Source organism: Poecilia reticulata, linkage group LG22, assembly GCF_000633615.1.
Source record: "Poecilia reticulata strain Guanapo linkage group LG22, Guppy_female_1.0+MT, whole genome shotgun sequence".
Classification (NCBI taxonomy): domain Eukaryota; kingdom Metazoa; phylum Chordata; class Actinopteri; order Cyprinodontiformes; family Poeciliidae; genus Poecilia; species Poecilia reticulata.
The window spans coordinates 6,158,000-6,174,424 of record NC_024352.1 but is presented as its reverse complement, the minus strand read 5'-3'; the positions used below and the strand labels follow the sequence as shown (position 1 = coordinate 6,174,424).

At 38.8% G+C, this 16,425-nt stretch overlaps 2 protein-coding genes across 5 annotated transcripts in view; one reads left to right on the top strand and one right to left on the bottom strand.

The window, feature by feature from the left end:
• acvr1l (activin A receptor, type 1 like) overlaps positions 1-1,591 on the bottom strand; it is a 7,912-nt gene extending 6,321 nt beyond the window's left edge. For both annotated transcript variants that reach the window (XM_008399316.2, XM_008399315.2), the window contains exon 1: positions 1,385-1,591. The gene's annotated coding sequence lies outside the window, so the exon portion shown is untranslated. The remainder of the gene's footprint in view (positions 1-1,384) is intronic.
• Positions 1,592-2,721: 1,130 nt separating this feature from the next.
• otomp (otolith matrix protein) overlaps positions 2,722-16,425 on the top strand; it is a 16,582-nt gene continuing 2,878 nt past the window's right edge. The window contains exons 1-8 of one of the 3 annotated variants that reach the window (XM_017302513.1): positions 2,722-2,857; positions 10,483-10,617; positions 10,831-10,947; positions 11,060-11,196; positions 11,472-11,574; positions 12,022-12,207; positions 12,561-12,735; positions 15,657-15,724. In XM_017302513.1, coding sequence (XP_017158002.1) covers positions 10,866-10,947; positions 11,060-11,196; positions 11,472-11,574; positions 12,022-12,207; positions 12,561-12,735; positions 15,657-15,724 — 751 coding nt within the window. In that variant the 5' untranslated portion in view covers positions 2,722-2,857; positions 10,483-10,617; positions 10,831-10,865. Of the gene's footprint in view, positions 2,858-10,287; positions 10,381-10,482; positions 10,618-10,740; positions 10,948-11,059; positions 11,197-11,471; positions 11,575-12,021; positions 12,208-12,560; positions 12,736-15,656; positions 15,725-16,425 lie in introns of those variants that run through there. The other 2 variants (XM_008399317.2, XM_017302514.1) reach the window with 2 other exon arrangements.

Genomic DNA, 16,425 nt, shown 5'->3' with positions numbered 1-16,425 from the left:
ACACACACACACACACACACACACACACACACACACACACACACACACACACACACACACACACACACACACACACACAATTACATAAACTTAGAAAGCTGTGCTAAAGTTCTGCAATAACTTAAGTATCACAGCTATATTTATTTATTATTTTGATCTTGGTACATAAAAAAATGAATACCTGCTAAATTTGAAACAGATTCTGAATGCTTCCTGCCCAGAGTCAGCAAGTTTACTTCAATTTTCATGTTACTACCTCAACCTACAATAACCCAGCTTCACTTACAGAACTCTTTCACATCTTCTGACCAAACACTGAACGGTCAGGAAAAACCTTTGCTGCCTTTTTAGTGGGGATTTTAGCGAAATCCTAAGTAATAGCCTCAAAAGAAACAAACAAAACACTACACATACAGAACTCGTGTCTGATTGAAGACAAAACTAATCGACTCTTTGCAAATCAAATACTCTTTTAGTGAATGTTTTTAGGTACCAACGGGCATAAATAAGTAGAAATAATCAACAAAATGTGATGCACGAGCACATGCTTGATTAACCGTACATGCCTTAATTTCACGATTTAACCAAGTTAATGTAAGCTTAAATATTTTCTTTTTAAATTTTATTGTAGCTGCTCTCAACAAATATATTCTCAAGTAACAACACCCTTTTGCTAATTAAAGGGTCAATTACAAATCAATTAACTAACATTCTAATAATTATGTACATTCCAGTGCAATAAATGGAAACATTTTGAAATCAAGCTATGTTCAGCTATTAGAAGTACCATTTCTTAACTTTTAACCAATACATTTGATGGTGGCATAATTTTACGGTTTCCTTCACATTAATTGTTTTGGCGCAGTAACTAGTTTAAAATGTTTGTAACTTACTTACTTACAGTCTGGGCTAAGCCCCCCCGCCCCCAGTGTTTACAGAATCTAGCATCGCCCCTGCATCAAATCGCAATACAAAAATGACTCAAATAGAACAAGCTTTACCTCAAAGTATCACATTAATGCAGTGGAGCCGCTGATAAAGAAGCTGCTCGCTGCACAGATTGGCTTTAACCAACTTGAACAGATTCTCCGCAGTCAAGAGTAGCACAGAAGAAACGAGTAGCTTAAATCCAACGACGGAGCCTTTAGAGACGGATAAAGAAGCGCCACCGGGATGTTTTTTGACGGTAAAACTCAATAAACAGAGGCCTGCTGGTACGCAGGAGCCGTTCACAGACTGGTTTATTGTCCGTCCACAGCCGCCTGAGAGGCGCCAGTCGGACAGGCTGTTAGCCCAGCGAGCTAAGCTATCTCTGGACCGCAGGGCTAACTCTTGACAGCCGGGGACAGGAAGGATAAAAATAAAAAATAAAAAAACCACATACCTGGCAGAGGTGCGCCCTCTAACTCATTCTGGGAGCTTCAGTGTGTCCACATACGAGGCTCAAATATTCATAGCGACGTTATCCGCAGCGTGAAACGGTCCTAAAGCAGGGCTCCAGCCCACCCACTGGCTGCTTTCGTCTCCAGACGTCACCAAAACAGTATCATCGAGAAGCATTGTGGGGCAGCAGAGTCCTCCGACAGCCTCTGAAGACAAGCTGGCGCTTTACTCAATTAAGACTGAATAGATAGAAGTTGATAACATGTTACTTAGCACATCAGACCACCAGCTCAATTCAAAGCTATGCTTGCTGTGCCTGGATGCAATGAGTCCTACTGTTCTCGTGGATTCGGATCATTTTTGCTCGGCTTAACTAAAAAGAGCCGATTTCTTCTGCTCTCCAAAGGCTTAGCATTTGCTACAAACGCCAACATGCACTGACTTTAGATATTTCGTTAAGACGCGTACATACATGCATTTGCAGAGTTTTGCAAAGCCACACGCGGCGAGATAACACACAAGGTCAAGCTGAATTGATTAAATTATGTTCATAATTCACCGCCTGAACTGCAACCTGACCGTTGTGAGATAATCACAATGATTGAACTGCTTAGTTTGATATGTCATTATGGATCACATCTATATTGACGCTTTAATTTGTTTTGGATGTATTATGAGCTCTCTGTCCAACTTCATGTCTCTGATTTTTAATTGACAGAGATAAATAATGTTTGGAACTGAATTGAATTAACAGCATTAATAAGTTATATTTCCTATTTAGTGGAAAAGGTCAGTCTCATGATCGGAATATTTACTGAATTAAAAGAATATGAAACTAGATTCATATTCTGGGGGTTGATAAATGACAATAAACTATTTTTATATTAGACAAAAATACTATGCACATTGAACTCCTTCTCTAGAAGGAGCCCTGACGTTTGTGATAAATGAAATGAAAGCATTGCACTGATAACGTGAGAGGTGAGCAATAATTTCAATTTGTTCTGTATTTAGAAACAGGGTTCAGACTTCCATAAATCACTAAACTCCTGGTGGAGGGTCTAAGCATCAGCTCCATTTCCTTCCTCCTCCGTGAAAGAAAAGTTTAATTCTGTTAAACAAAAACCCTTTGTAATTCGCAGTGCTAAATCTCCACTCTCTTACCGCTTCCTTTACACACATTGCTCGATCTTCCTCTCCGGCGACAAACGCTGACTCCACCATCCAGGCTGAGCAAAATCATGCTTGAATACTGAGATCAGGTCTTAGAAGAACCACATCGTTTTATGTCTGTCTTCCCCAGATGCTCATTGCTCACTTTGAAGCTTCCAGAACCTCTCAACACCAGACCCACCCAGTTGAACAGCCTCACAGCATAACTAATAAGTATAATAGTTGGCTCTCTGTGAAAGCTGCATGCCTGGACAACGTCTCAGGCTCTGTCCTCGAAGACACCCCACACCCGCTGCAATAGGTAAGATTAAAATGCTCTGCATATTTCTCTCTGGAAAGATTAAAGCTATAATTGTACCTGAAATATGCCACTATTCTCCCCCTTTCCAAACGCATCTTCAGCGTTAGCAGTTATAATTGCATGGTGGCACTTAAAAGCACAAATCTAAATATGTACAGACAAAAATTAAGCTAAGTATATGTACATAAATAGGCTATATAATAATATACTCAAAACATGAAGTTCGGTCTTCAAAGCAGCAGAACATTTTATCAACCCAACAAATTGTATAAAATGTAAATTTCAGGTTTAAGTACTCACATTTAAGTCTAAAAGGTTCTGAGGTTAGATAAAACAGCAAGCAGCAAACTGGTTTTAGCGTTTCTTCATCCCTAAATCTGATTATTTATGTGTAGTGGAGGAGTGTTGGGTATGATTCACTGTTACAGCTTAAGGCAAAAAGCTGTGACCTGTCCTGTAGTTCCAGCTACACGAACAGTGTTGTATTTTGCCTCATGTGGGTGAGTTTTCACTCACTAATGCGTAAAACGCTGCTTCGCAACGACTAAAACCTCGAGGAGCAATTCCTAGTCGACTTACTTTATTGAACAGCACAGATGAGGCTAAGACAACAGCAAAAGTCAGTGGAGTTTGCCAGGATGTAAAACGCTGCACTTTGAGCTAAGATCCAACAGATTCTCTCATCTCCATCTGAATCAGTAATCACTCATCTTGTGATTCACCAACGTATTTGTGCTGACGCGACGCACCGGGTCAGATTTAGCTCCAACGCTTGCATGACAGGCACACTGTAAATCAATGAGACAATGGTGAATAATTTACGTAAGAATTTTACGTTCAAGAAAGACGCGTTATGTGTGTTAGTTGATTAAATTGTTGACGTGCAATCAGACCTGGTTTGAATGGGGAGTCTCCAGTTTAGCCTATAAACTACTACAGTCTTTCTGACCCCCTTTATTTGATCAAAACTTGGTTTTCTGGTTTGTTTTTTGTTTTTTACTGTTAATATTTTTACGTTCTTTCATACCTGTATTGAACATAACTTGCAGAGTTACCGTGAGAACCAATGATAAATTAAATTGGCTATATGCTAATGTGCTTTGCTAATTGATCTATAAAATAATTATATCGAGGTTTCCTGAGCATAGGAGATAAATAGATTACAGTTATTCACTGATCAGAGTTCTGTGTGTAATAAATTAATTCAAGTAGTACACTTTTTAAGTTTGCCATTGTTAGAGGTAATTTATCGTAAAGTAGAAAAGAAAAATGGAGTTAGGTGAAACATCTCTAAATTGACTTAAACTATTCGCAGATTTCTTGGGTTTCTATTTTTTAACAAATTTGCATAAATATCAAAAATATTTTGTCACATTGCCGTAATGAGGCATTTGTATGTAGAATTTTGAGGAAAGAATAATTGAATACAATTTGAAAGAAGGTTCAAATTTACATTCTACACATTTTCAACTAATTTAAACAAGACACTTCAGTTCCAATGGTATCAATGACATCAACAGTTATGACATCACTCTATGAAAGGGAGACTTCCAATCAACGTCCCGACAACGTGGGTTCTCTCCAGGACGTCCCAGGAAAGACACACCTCCATGCAACCAAGGGTCTCCATGCAAAGACATGGACCTACACAAACAGGGGATCACAGGAACATGAATGTTAATGCATAATGCAGTTAGAGGTCCCGATGAACACAGAAGACATCCAAACAGAGGCCCTTATGTCAACCCAGACTGCGCAAACCCAGGTTATGCAAACTCAGGTTGCCCAAATCTAGGTCACTATGCAAAGCCAGGTTTTGCTAAAACTGGTCACTATGGAAATGCAAGGCTTTACACAAATCTAGGAAGTCAGAAAGGATACAGGCCTCGACGCAAATAAAATTGGCAACTCCTAAAACAATGGAGAAAACACAATAAAAACAAAAAATAACTAAAGATAAATTGCAGAATTAAAAACAGCATAACATACCTTATCACATGGTCCTATATCAAAGATGCAGTAGTTAAATTTGATAAAAAATAATTTTTTACATTTTGATTTTGTGGCGCAGTTGGTAGCATTGTTGCCTTGCAACAAGAAGGTCCTGGGTTCAGATCCCATGCTAAGTCTTGAACCCAGGACTTTATGCATGGAGTTTGCATGTTCTCCCTGATCATATGTGGGTTCTCTCCAGGTACTGTTACGTTAATTGATCTTTCTAAGTGATCCTTAGGTATGAATATTTCATAAAAGTGTCACAATGCAATAGTTTTTTTTACATATAACCCTAATTTGGTCCCCATAACGGCCATTGGTCTTCAGAAGGTTAGTAAATATATTCAAGAGATGCATGTAGAACAGCTAAACAAGTACACGCAAACTCACACACAAGCACACACCCACACACACACACACACAGGTGTTTGGATTCAAGTATTTACAGATGCACTCTATTTTGAGTTGTGGTTGCTCTTGTATTAATTACTTCCGTGTACTTTTCAGTGACGTTATTCAAGCATTCAATCTCTCTCCTTTTTTTCCGGCAGTGCAGAATAACGTCACTGAAAGTATACAGAAGTAACACAAGAGGTATTTAGCAGAAACCGCAATTCAAAATAGAGTGTAACTGTAAATAACACTGTTAAATTTTGTTTTGGCAAAAAAAAACAACAACTTTATTATTATTATTATTATTATTATTATTATTATTATTATTATTATTATTATTATTATTGTTGTTACATCATGTATTACAATAATATTATACATGATGTATAATATTATTAATATTAATAATATTAATTATTAATAATATTATATATATATATATATATATATAGACTATTATTACATTATTAGAATTCATAACATTAACAATAATAAAAAATAAACTACTGAATGAAAATAATTAAGTAATTAATTAATTAAGTAAGTAAGTAATTTGTGACACTAATTAAGTGTCACAAATTAAGACACTTAATTAGAGTGTCTACTAATTGAGTGAAGACACAAAAACAGTGGAGTGCTTTGTTGCGGGAAAAGTGACGTGACCAGTCAAAACAAAACAATCCAATATGATTCTAATCACGCCAGTGTTGAAGTTCTACTTTAGAAGTCGACACCCTGAAAGTGCTGCGATGGGTCCAGCAGGTTTATTGGATGTGCAGAAACACTTTGTGGAAATAATGAAGTAGATCAGCGCGCAGTTGTGATCATAATCACCACTGGATGTTTGAACGGGAACCAGTCCAACCAGAGGATGAACGGTTGGTTATGTTTTAGTCCCAATTACATAATCACAGCTCAAGCGCGCTGCTTTCTCACAAGGCATGTGGCTTCCCCCAGCATCTCTCTCACAAACAGCACAGTGTAGTCTACCCGCAGCATAATAAACAACATAATAAAGAGTCACGAAGGCGTCACGAGGTTTTCTTTTTTTTTTTTTTTTCACCCAAAACAGAGTTCATTGGGTCACTCAGACGCTGCTTTTCTTTCTCATGTCTTCCTCATGTATCGCCACTAGATGTCACCAAAACGATGCTGTGACTGAATGAAACCTCCCAACCCTCGGAAGTGGAACAATCTTTGTTTCTTTGTTGAAATGCTTTAAAACTGAACAAGGGATTAGATGAGAGGAAAATATATATTTTTTTCTAGCTGATTAACAACAGTGGATCCAAAAGACATGGTCAACTCAAGGCAGGAATGATTCAGCAGACACACACTGAATCAACCTTCGTCTAAACTCATCTCAGAACCCAGATTTAATCAGAAAACCGGGGGCTTCGCTACAGACTTTCCTGCTAAATACTTAAACTAAGGGCTTGATATTTCTAACGTTTTCAGGGTGAGATTACGCTACTACGATAAATTGTTAATTCATTTCAAGGTTTTTACACATCATCACTGCGAGTAAATGTGGAGGAATATTACTCTCCACATTTCTTTTGGTAAGCTTTGCCCCTCTTTTGCCGAACTACTGCGGGAGAAGGAGTGAAAAGAGCTGCAGATGCAGAGTTTCACCGTCTCACCGTTGCTTATATAGCCAGTCACCTAAATCCTTACACCTTTCCTCCCCCCCCTCCCCCCCTGCTTCTAAGATATCTGTTTCAGGAAAGAAAGTTCAGGTGGTTCCTGCTGAATGCCAGATGTATCAAGATAATCTGTGTTGGGTTTTTTTGTCACCTGGCAGAGCTCGTAATGTTAAGTCACTTAGTCTGATTTGACTTTAACAGAATTCAGAATCACTCTAAATTGTTAGGAGTCTCACAATAAATACTATATTTTAAAGTTCACCCTTTTCCTGTTCTGTTTGCAACTTTCAGACCAAAATTTGCAAACAGAAATGTGAATAAATGTTTTATCATGAAAACAACCCCCACCATAATTTTACCTATAAATAGGCCCGATTTTTATTTGATGATATTATGCTGATCCTAGAAATTCTTGTGTAATGCAATATGTTGTTTTAAAAAAAAATTAATAAATCCAACATTCTTTTGGCTATAAGAATGTTATATAAGAAAGCCTGTTCAAAATCCATATAGATAGAAGAATGCTTTAGTGTTGTTGGTAAGGGTCACATAAAAATAACAATAACGTAATGGCTGTTGCCATGGAGCCCCTGAACCTACAGGGGTGAATCAGCCTTAACGCCTAACATTCAATTAAGCAAATTGTATCGGTGAATTCAGTAAAGGTCCCAACTATTTGTTTTTTTAGAGCTGAGGTTTGACTAGTTTTGGACCTAAATACACCTTGCGTGCAATAATTTCCAAACTCCCATTTATATTTGAACGTATTCATGCAGTGAGATCGCAGCAGCTCCTGGAATTGGCTGCAGGTAATTTAACTTTGACATAGATGACAGCGATGATGGTTAAAGAGGGACGTAAGTGCCCATGCAGGGTGAATGCTGATGTTTGCGAAGATGAAATAAGGTCCAAAAGACACGAAGCAGAGCAACATTTTGTAGGAAAATAGAAAATGACCCCCTGTGAGGAGATGAGAAATCTCAGCAACTATGCAGATGTAAATGAGCTGAATGTGTTCTGTTCATCTGGACTTTACTTCTGATGTTTGGTTTTTAATTAAGATGATTTGGAATGGATAAGAGATGCTTTGTCCTTTTTATGCGAAGTTTCAACTGTTTAATTAAAAGAAAATCTATCTTTACTTAGTAACCCATCTAAGCCAAAGTTATTTCAATTTGTTTTCATTTTAGGATAAATTTAGTTTTTAGCAAGCTATCACAAAGGAAAACTTTTCTCCCTTTTCTGTAGCAGAATTTAAATTAAACATAAAAAAATAGACAGTTTGACAGCCATAATTCAACAAGTTGATTGCTAAAGATGTTTTGGCAAAAACAAAAAAAACAACAACTTGGGATATAGTGAATGTTATTTTTGTGTGTGTGTGTGCGCGTGTGGGGGTGTGCGTGTGCATGTGCGTGTGCATGTGTGTGTGTATGTGTGTTGCAGCCTAAACAAGAGTCAGATTACTGGAAAAATATCTTCCAGTGATTCTTCTCCAGGGGAAAAAAAAGCAGTGTTGGATGTTTTCGTCAGATTGCAGTATATTACAACCTCATTCCAGTTAAATGTGTTGTACACTATTAAATTATGTGCACCATCATACACCTCTGATTTTATTGATTAAATCAGGATCTGGTTGTGTTGCTGCTAATACAATCTCTGCTTCTATATGTCTCTGTTGCTCAACTTAAATTCATATTTTCCCACCTTACAACAAACTTCATCAATTTAAATCTGAATTTTATGTCATGCACAGCATGTTTTTTTTCTTTGTTTTATAAGTTCACAAATATTACTTTGTGAAGCCTCCAAATGAAGTTCACTTCAATAAAACAGAATATTTAACCTGATTTAATCTGATCTGAGTAGAAATGCAGCGGCTCGCTGAAGGGACCAGAGGTTGGTCAGAGAACATTAGAGAACAAACTGAGGAACACGGCAGACGGATCAGAGAGGAAACCGAGGAGAAGCAACAAGGACTCCCTTTGTGGAAAGAAAGTGGGACGTGCCAAACATGGGGGGGGGGGAGTTGATCCGGTCAAATGAGACCAAACTTGCACTTCATGGCCCAAATGTGAAGCGCTGCGTGTGGCGGAATGCTAAAACACAACACATAACTTCCAACACAGCATAGTGAAATATGGTGGCAGCAGCATAATACTGACACGAAGTAACTCTGGAAACCCATTTACTCTTTTGACTGTAAAATGACTCGCTTGCCAGCCAGAAGCAGCCATTTGTGAGAACGTGAAACAAACCGAGTTTAAAACAACGCAGGTGCAGGGTGACTGATGACGGATGGGAGTAAGTAGCTAAAGGTTGGAAATAGACAGAGAGTTTTGCATTGTTAAACAGTGACATGAAATAATGATTGAATGTTGAAATGTGATAGATATAGCCATTCTTATCGGGAAGCAGTTTGTCACGCAGTTTTAGGATTTCCTCTCTGCATTTTTCCGTTTGTGTGTTTTTTGTATTTTTTATTTTTGTTTATAATGCAAAACAAAAGTACCATCCAGATTGTTTTACTTCAAGATGATAAAACAATAATCTAGAAGTAGTTTTTTATTAAGTATGATTGAGTCTGAATGCTCAGTAAAGTGAGAATATAAAGTGAAGTACTCAAATGCAGAACTCTTATTTGTCAGTTTAGCAAATTTCTGGCCGATCACGCTCTATTTCTTTGGACTCCATACTAGGAATGATTCTGCCCTGGTTTTGAGTCAATGAGAACCTTTGAGAATGCTGAAACCGGGCTGCGGGACAGAAAGACGTCATTTTGTTCTTCCAGGCCTGGAAGGGAGAAAACAAACCTCTGTGTTCTTGTGGAGTATTTATAGGCCGTAAATTGTTCCCGAGGGCCAGATGAGCCTTTATGTCCTGAGCCAATGCTGTGGGGAAGCTTTTCTTCAGTAAGGACCGGGAAGTTAAATGGAGCTAAACAGAGAATTAAACCTTGAGCAGAACCTGTTGGGAGCTGTAAAATACCCTCGACTTGAGGGGATGGAGGTTCACCTTCCAGCAAAACAGTCGCCCTAGACACAGAGGTTTAAATCAAAACAATTCCATGTGGTAGAACGACCCAGTCAAAGTTCAGATCGAAATCCAATTGACAATGTGTGGGCATGGCTTGAAAACTGCCGTTCAGAGACCAGCTCCACTTATTCCAGCAGGACTTGAGGTATTTTGGAAACATTTAGTGGAGGCCTGCTGCTGCGACTGCTGCAAAACACCTTCTAAATCTCCATGAAATTTAAATTGCAACTAAAAAAACTGACCCAGAAGATTTGGTTTTGCATTCCTTCCCAACAGATTTACATAGATTTATATGGGCTTTTATGTGGCCGGACGTTGTTAGGTGTGAAAAAAAGACAGACAAATGGTTTAATTGTCTCCAGTAGATGATATGCGTTTCCCTTCTCTGGGTCTGCTGGGCATGAACAACGGCAGACGCTGTTTGTTCTTGCTTTCTTGGAGCTGTGTACTCTGGTGAGTCGGAGCAAGACCTATTCGGTATCTATTCTCCACGAACACCGCTCCGGCACAAAGATACATTGTCTACTGCTTTTCTTTTTTTTTTTTTAATTAAAGACCCCTGCTCGAGTCTCTGTGCCAGGTGACCTGAGCTGCTGCGATGACATGAGCCAACCAGAACGGTGTCTACGGGGCTTAAATCTCAGTGGATAATTGGAGGAAGAAACACTACACCACTATCGAGAGATGGAGGTAAGGATTATCTGATGAGGACTTAGACTTAAGAGTCACGGATGGAGGAATAATATGATGTTTTCTTCTCTCTACATCCAATCTCCCTACGACATTCACCCTGCTTTATACCTCCTCTCTCTGTGGCGAGGTTACGCGAGAGGGAGGGGGCTGAATTGTTTCTTTTTTCTAACCAATGAATCTCACCTGGTCCTCATCTTTGCTGAATTACAGAATCATTCTGAAGCCGGTTTCAGACCAGAGTCGACATGGAGAGAAGATTTGCTGTGACCTTCCTGCTTCTGCTGCCTCTTCTGAGCGTCAACTGCGTCTCCAATCAGAAAGCTACAGGTAAGCCAGTCGAAGGCTTACAGGGAACATTTGTTTCTAGAGAACACAGACATTTTCATGTGATCTTGTTTTAATGGGGGAAAAAAAAAATAAAAAATCTTCTCTGATTCAGTCTCCTGGTGTGTGCTATCGGATGCCGAGGAGCAGAAGTGCCTGGATTTAGCCGGCAATGCCACGGCTAGGAATGTGAGGGGATCGCTGATGTGTGTCCGCGGCCTGAGCACCAGAGACTGCATGGAGAAAATCAAGGTGCACAAAGACGGAGATGGGATGCCTGTGCTCTACAAACCATTTCTAACTCTGTGAAAAATACGCAACAATTTTGACTGAATTCTTTAAATATCACTTAGTTTTCACAATGTGGTGAAAAATAAAAATAACACTGCAATACATATGCAATAAGATGTGTTGTTTTATTAAAATAAAAAACGAAATAAATTATATATATAAATCTGGTATTATTTTTGCATTTAGTTATTAGTTGTATGTTAGTAGGTTACATGAAGGCATCTCTGTTTTCTCAGAACGGCACAGCAGATGCAGCTTCGATGTTTGCAGATGATATCTACGCTGCGGGTCTCTGCCATGGCCTGGAGCTCGCAGCAGGGGAGTCTCATAATGGAGTAGGTAGGTAAGGCACGTGTTGGAGCACTTAGTACAATTAGCTCACTAGGGATTTTTGGCCAAATGTTTCAACAGTTATGTTTCCAGTAGAAGAACAACATTTGGCAGAAATGCACTGATCAGGCTTTTTCTGGACGATAACGATTTCGACATTGGCCAGTTTGATTTATTTTATAGTAAGAATTTTTGGAAGTAACAGGCAGATTTGTTGATTGGGATGGTACTTTAGATCTCAACAGAAACTTCAGAACGTCTTTTTATCCAAGTGCGTGTCTCCAAAAAATATATGAAATTGATATTTAACTAAACCAAGTGCATGCAAGTTGATAACTAATGTATTTACAGATTAAATTTGATGCATTTAACACATTTTCCAATGCAAAACCAGCTAATTACAAGCTTTGCCTCATCGATCGGTTTCTTAACGTGTGTCTGACCGCCTTATTCCAGATGGAATCAGCTACTATGTGGTGGCAATGGCCCGGCGCTCCTCTTCAGACCTGTCCTTGCTAGAGATGCATGAGCGCAGCTCCTGCCACCCCGGCGTCCGCACCACGGTGGGCTGGACGGTTCCCATCGGCTACTTGGTTAACACGTCCCAAATCAGCATAGGAGAGCAGTGCAATTTCCCCAAAGGTGAAGCCAAGCGTGACGGCCGCGCGCGGGTGTGTGTTGGTGTACACTGATGCGTGGAAGGTATTTGAGAGGTCCGGAGTCAGGAAGTGGGGGAAGCAGAGAGGTGGGAATGGATGGAGGTGGGATGTGGAAATGTGGGAATGAGATGAAACACTCAAAAACACTCTGAAAGAACAGAGAGGAAGATTTAGTTACCAAGAAAAACTGTGTTCTCATTGTGTATTTTTTTCTTGGACTTTAGTTTAAATGTAATCACATAACATTAAATAAGCAGACATAAGAAAAAAATAATGCAAAAACAACATTTATTAGTGTCTAATTTCAGCTGACTTGTTCTCTGTTTCTCCTGCCAGCGGTGGGGAACTTCTTTGGTTACAGCTGTGTGCCCGGCATTAAGGATCCTCTGCATGATCCCAGAGGCAACAACCCGAAGAACCTCTGTGAGGCTTGCATCGGAGACGAGAACGACAGACACATCTGTGCCAACAATCACAAAGAGAGACATTACGGAGAGGCAGGGGCCCTGAGGTACGACTCCTTCACCAATAGCCGACTAACAACACCTGGAGTCGGGGTATTTGATCATCTATGTCCGATAGATCCACTGGAACCTGGAAAAATGTGCCTGCTGGGAAACAAATAGTCTTGCTCAAAAAGGCAAATCACAAATTAGAGGTACTTGTATAAGAAGGAAGTTTACCCATTGGCTTTGCACAAGCTTTTAACATAAAAGCACTTGTGTTTTATAATATAAGCTATACAATATGGAGAACAAACAAAATCTAAACAGAAAATAAATCAAGAACAGAAGCTATAAAAAGGCTCTGAATAAGAGCATCGATTGAGTCTTTAATTGTCTCTTAAATATCAGTTCTACGCACTTATGTACATTATGAGGCATTTACATTGCACCACATCCAAATACCACCAGTGTCACAATTAATGACACCCCATCTGTTTTACTTTCACAAGGCTGAAGCGTCTAAGCCAGTGGTGCCCAAAGTCGGTCCTCGAGGGCCGGCATCCTCTCCCTGGTTTTTAGCTCACCTGGATCAAACGATGGCTCGTTACAAGGCCTAAGAAGAACTTTGACATGCTGAAAACTGTGCCTGCTAAAACTAGAACATGCAGGATGCCGGCCCTCGAGGACCGACTTTGGTGTGCAACCTTTGACCTTTTGTCTTCAAAGTGTGGCCCCTTGAAATCATTTTGTGCCACTGACTACAGTTCAAGAGTGGTGCAAGTGTTATAGAAAGAAAATAGCAGGTAAAACCGTAGTGAGCAGTACCACTATTTTTCAGCAACTTTTGCTCAGTATCAGACTTTGGCACACCCATTCATGAAACTTTGCAAAAATCTTCAAGTCATTTTGAAGAGTGACCCGTGTTTTGTGGTGATTTCAGCTTGTTGGACTCACTTAGATCATTCTGATTTCTTCATATGCTTTGGATAATTTTCTGGCCAAAAAACACAAGGGTTTGTTAGTTTAGTTCATTCGATTTTTCTTCATAACATCCTCGTATTTCAGGGTTTGTTGGGTTTATTCAGCGAATAGAAACAGGCATGCATCATCCCAGATGCCCCTCCCCATACATTACAGTTAGCATGATGTGGTTTTCTATACACTGAAGTAAAATCCAACTGGATTCTGTTAAGGAAGAATTTTTATATTACTGTTAAATTTAGCAAAACTCTGGCTCTGATACTTCCTTTTGATCCCGGGTTTTCTCGCGTGGCCACGTGCGGGGACAAAAACACAACAATGCGTGTTGACGTCACAGAATTACAGGATTTAATCCAATCAGAAGAAAATATAAGATAGTACAGGAAACTAAAGAAAGACAGATACAAACATTGTTACCTGAGACAAGAAGACAAAGAAATATCAAGGACGTCCTTGGAGAAAGAGCTGGTGCAGAAGTAAAATAAATCAGCTTTTTTCTGAATTGTTTCCCTTGTGCACAAACTTTTATACCTGTAGGTGTGTTTACCTCTTTAATGTATTCAAATAAGGCGTATCTCTACTTGACCAATTGGAAGGCATCTCTGGCCCTTTTAAATTTTAGAAAAAGTCCCGCAGTTTGGTCGCAAGATCAAACACCTTTTGTTAAATAAGGTGTAAGCAGACTCTCCGAATTCATGGTGGTTTATGGCTTTCACAAATCAATGTGAAAAGCTAGAACTTCCTACTGATTGTTTCCCAACAGACAAAGAGCAGATCAGAAGATCTTGGCAAACAATCTGCTTTAACTACAGTAAAATATATCAATAGGTCAGAATATGTTATAAATTTTAAAACTATAATTATGGCATTTCAATCAAGTCATGATAAATTCTAAAACTAACTTATTTTAAATTTATTTTCTTAACACTATCCGGCCTCCTGTGGCTCTACAGCCATCTGGGCAAAGAGAAACAGATGCAGGAACCTCACAGGTAGCTGTGAAATTCTGGTTTCTCTTCTGCTCTGCCAGGAACAAACCTTTAATACTTTATTTTTAATTCAATGAAAAGTTCTCCAAAAATCCAATTTGTTCTTCTGCACTCAGCATCTCCAAAGTTTAGTCCTGATATCAAACCAAAAGCAATAGATAATAAACAGAAAATAATGAAGTACAATTCCTGTTTCTAATTAGGAATTAGAAACAAATAAGAMTTAAGACATTCATTCACCATAAACCTAAGTATTTTCTAATACTAAACAAAACATTTTCATGTGATTCCAATATAGTCAGAAATAATACAATTTCAAATACATTCATCATTAACTAAATTAATTCTAAAACWAGATAATAGAATTTTTAGTCAAAACATGYTATTAATAACTAAGAAAAATGTCTTACAAATTAAATGTTAGTGATTTAAAACATTTTATGTTATATTCAGTTTTTTGCACCATGTCAGATGTTAGTTTTGGAAGACTTCTTATCCTGGTTACGTGAACCGACCAAAGTTCCCTTTCTCACAGTAATTCAAGTGATAATGTCCTCCACCTCCCTGCATATGTTAATTTATGACCTCCTGTCTTTAATGATAAGACCCCAGGGGTCTGAGCTGAAGCTCTCCTGCAGATCCTATAGTTCTTCGGGTTTTAAATCACTAACACAAACCTGTTCAAACTTAAGAAATTCGTTCTAAAAGGTTTAAACTGTGTTAAACACTCAAAATAATAATTTTTCTCAACAATTCCTCATAGTCAAAAGTTGTAAGTAAATTATCAGAAGAGTTAAGGGAAATCCACATCTTCATGTTTGTGATGGTAGAACAGAAAAGTCTATTGTTTTAGCGACATGTCTGGACTTGTTGCTTGTTGTAGGTCATAGAGAGAAATGCTTATCACCTCCCCTACTATTCCTACTGAATTTGAGAGCCAAATAAAAGTCTGGTTATGTGTTTCTATAGATTTTTTCCCATAGGTTAAGTGGAGTTAACTGTTTTTCCTCTCTCAGGTGTGTTGCTGAGAACCTCGGTGATGTTGCGTTTGTCAAACACACAACAGTCTTCGACAATTCGGATGGTAAGAGAGAAAAACAATTTCTTGAATGTTCCACAATAGACAAGTAGTGATGAAACACTGCTGGTGGTTGCCCGAATCCAACTGGGCTTGTAGTACCCAAACCAGACACAAGATGTCATTGTAGCACAAAGCATTTCTGCTTTTTAAAACCGTGTGCAATCCAGGATAAATGAGAAAATTTCACTGAAATTCAACGAGGCACATCAATATGTCTCCCTGTGAGATTTATAAAGGCAGAAAGATGGATGAAAAACAGGAATTAAACAAAAAAAAAAGAGAAATGATATCATAACAAACAGATGTCCAAGCATTTTTCTGTCCAGCAATAGCATCCTAATTCTCAGCTTGGTGCATCTGCTGCTTTGCTTTGGGCAACATCCAAAATTAATGGTGATCATTATCATAGTCATGCTGCACAGACTCTGCTGGTAGACGAGAAGGAGCAGCTTGGCTCTGGCTCCTCGAACACTGCAGCTGTTTAATGAAGCTTGCTGCGTCATATGCTTTAGAAAGGTCCAGATTGGCACCAATTAGGGCAGGTCAGGAGAGCACAGGAGGCCTGGGCTGATGTCTAGGGAGAAGTCAGCATCAAGGTGGTCTACCTCTTTTTTACAAAAACATCTGTTTGGATGCGGAAAGGTTAATTTTTTTAGGATTAAGAAGGAAAATTGGAAATTTTGCATTCAGAACATGGATCTTGA